Source organism: Elaeis guineensis, chromosome 13, assembly GCF_000442705.2.
Source record: "Elaeis guineensis isolate ETL-2024a chromosome 13, EG11, whole genome shotgun sequence".
NCBI lineage: Eukaryota > Viridiplantae > Streptophyta > Magnoliopsida > Arecales > Arecaceae > Elaeis > Elaeis guineensis.
Window position 1 is genome coordinate 79,494,141 of NC_026005.2, and position 3,239 is coordinate 79,497,379.

At 44.7% G+C, this 3,239-nt stretch overlaps 1 protein-coding gene across 1 annotated transcript; it reads left to right on the forward strand.

Annotated features, from left to right (window-relative positions):
- Positions 1–302: 302 nt before the first annotated feature.
- Positions 303–2,264, forward strand: LOC105037677 (protein PHLOEM PROTEIN 2-LIKE A10). Its single transcript, XM_010913316.3, has one exon. It carries the CDS (start codon positions 540–542, stop codon positions 1,791–1,793), a length of 1,254 nt encoding a protein of 417 aa, XP_010911618.3. The 5' UTR covers positions 303–539; the 3' UTR covers positions 1,794–2,264.
- The last annotated feature ends 975 nt before the right edge of the window (positions 2,265–3,239 follow it).

Sequence of the window (3,239 nt, forward strand, 5' to 3'; positions counted from 1 at the left end):
ACACCGGTCAAGGAAAATAAATCCATGGCAATTTCTACGGTGTAACTAGCTACGCATATAGACTTTTACGCGGAAATGATCTCATGCCCGTTCGAGAGTCCGAGACAATCACGAATGGCAGATCTTCTCCCTCATACACATTTCTATGCGCGCGTTTACGACGTTGCTCTCTCATCCGGATGGCATGGAGGATCACAACCTCCGCTTCGGTGCATTCGTTCACTCACCTCTCCCTCTCGGCCTGTCCAAGTCAACCGGTCGTCGGCGCCCTAATCCATTTCGATCGCAAAACGGGAGGGGTAACCACAACCAGCCTCGACTTTTCTGAAGCACCAAACGACCCTCGGCTTCCAATATTAGGTCATCTCGGTACCTTCTTTCTCCTTGTCCCTTCTTCGAAGCTCGAAGGAGCCACCGTAACGGCTTTTTCTGGCCAGAAATCTCCACGCCTTTAAATGTTTCCCGGAAAAAAGCCGTTCCGTGAAATTCTAAGCTCCAATATCAGAACCTTAGGTTAATTCTTCTCGATCACTCTTCTTATGGCTCTCCGATACGGGTACGCGACGCTGAATTTCAGCGGGCGACGTCGACGGTGGCTGCTTCTCCTCGCTGCCGCTGGAATCTCCAGCTATGGCGCCTATCGGATCTACCATCTCCCGTCCGTCTCCAAGAAGCGCGAGAAGCTCGTCAGGCTCCTCAGAGCCCTGATCTCCATCGCCGAGGCAGCGTCCTCCGCCGCCGATGCCGTCAATCTCGTCTCCACCGACTTGAATCGGTTCCTCCGGTCCGATTCCGGCGAGATCCCCAAAAGCTTGAGGCAAATCTCCAAGATCGCCAGGTCGGAGGAGTTCTCTTGCTCGGTTTCCCGGGTTTTCGAGGCGCTCACCGTCGGGATAATCCGAGGGTTCGCGAAGGCTGAAAGCACTGAATTGGAGCCGCGGAGGAGCTCTTCTTCCTTCTCTGATCGCCTTCTGGATAAGCTCTTGTCCAACGCCGGGTCCGGCTTCGCCTCCGTGGTGGTCGGGAGCTTCGCAAGGAACCTAGTGATTGGATTCTACTCCAGGGAGTCCGCCGGAGAATTGGGCAATCGGACGGCTGGAGTTTCAGGGTTGGATTCGGAGTCGCCGGCGGTACCGGAATGGGTCCGGTTGATTTGCGACGACAAGTGCCGGGAGCTGATTGCCGATAGTATTCAGGGGTTTGTAAGCACGGCGGTGACGGTATACCTTGAGAAGACGATGGCGATCAACGCCTATGAGGAGATCTTCTCCGCCCTCACCAATCCGAAGCATGAGGCCAAGGTGAAGGATGTCTTGGTCTCTGTTTGCAATGGCGCCGTGGAATCTCTAGTCAAAACTTCGCATCAGGTGATGACCACCTCGAGCTCGAACTCCAGCTTAAGCTCCACTGTGGCCGGTGTGGAAGCTGTTGGCCAAAAAGACGAAGTCTTTAGCGAAAAACATAGGAGATCCTCGTCGGATAAGAAGCTAAAGGGTGGTAGTGGGTGGGTCGACCATGTTTCATCCACATCGGCAGTTCCGAGCAATAGGAGATTTGTTCTCGATGTCACGGGAAGAGTGACATTTGAGACTGTGAGGTCTTTTCTTGAATTCCTGTTGTTGAAGCTCTACAATGGAGCGAGGAGCGGTTTCAATGTTGTCCGTGAAGAGGTGGTGGAGAGGGGTTTGGAAGTAGTGAGGTATGTCAGTGCCAAGTCCATGGCAATATTTACAATGTGTGTGGCGTTGTGCTTGCATGTGTCGATCGGTGCGAGGCTTTTGATGCCAGCTTAAGAGGGATGTGATTGTTTTGCCAAGTGAGCTCTAGTTGTTGCAGTGTGTAAGAATTCTTTCTCTTATTGCTTCAAGTAGGCTACAATTCCATTCTGCAGGGAGGAAAGAAAATTCAGTTTATTGAGGTTAGTGATAAATATCATTATAAAAAAAAATCTAGTTGTCCACTTGTTGATGCACAGATATATTGAATACTCTAAAATTTTATGATAGTTCTGGTCCTGATCATAATAGTGTTCGTTGGGTTTTGTGGGAGGAAGGGACTGATGTTGTTTACCTGAAATGGGACCCTGTATTTGTAAATAGGCATATAACTGACAAATTTTAAGGGGACCTAGCAAAAGAAGAATTGTGCTTGAGGAGTTTCATGAAGTTTGATAATACACTATGTATTGAACTTGGAAAGTTACTTACTATTTGCCTTTCATTTTTCCAATAATATCTTGGTCGTTTTTGTTTTTTGAAAGTAAATGCTTTCTATGCTATGATTGATCTATGTTGGATTATAACAAATTGCTTTGCTTGCCCTTAAAAGAGGAAGAGAAATGTGGCAATAGACGAGCATGGCAATGTGCTTCATGTTGCTGTAGATATAGAATCTGAAGACTGAGATGCCTGCATCAGCATATCTCTTAGCATTTTTGCTATGTTTTGGTGTTGAAGCGAAATTCAATACATTACTGGGTTTGACACCATTAGGGACATATTCGTTCCAAGAAGAGTACAGATGCAATTGACTACTAGAGGCTTAAACGTAAGCTTCAATTTTGATGTTGTTTGATGTTTGAATGCTTTGTTAATGGGAACAACAAGATTGCTTGATTAATTCTGATATGATTGATGCTAACTTTATTGTAAAGAAAATATCGATCTCAAAACTCTTTGTTTCATTTCTTCCTTATGTACATAATGATAGCTTACCTTCACTTTTTCTGATAGTTTGCAATCTATTTAAACATTGGTTAAACTTTAGGATAGTTTGTTTATTAGTCCTCCTTACCTTTAATCGTTAACTGTGTGGATAGTTTTATGTATCTGAAGCCGGGAATGCAGCTTCAAAATGTTCTGTTAGGTTATGTTGTCCAACTGATTAAAGGGGGATAAATTAATTTAAATATGATTCAATTTCACATTGACCTTGAGTATTGTAACATGGTAACATGCTTTTGTCTTGCTGTTTGGAGCCATGCCTGACATTGCTTTTGTAATGATCTATTTAAAAATTTGGAATGTACAGTGTTGTTTTAAACCAAACAATGTAGAGTCCTAAACAGCATGACAGAGTCAATGAGAGTATGAATCTGACAATCTTTTTTAAGAGAATTTTGGGAACAGCACTAAATGGCCTAAATTTTATGGTTCTAATTTACAAAGGCCTTCTCATTCATGTGGGATTCCTTTTTTCAAGTAGCTAGTGGACAGTGTTAAGGAGTCATGTTGGAATTA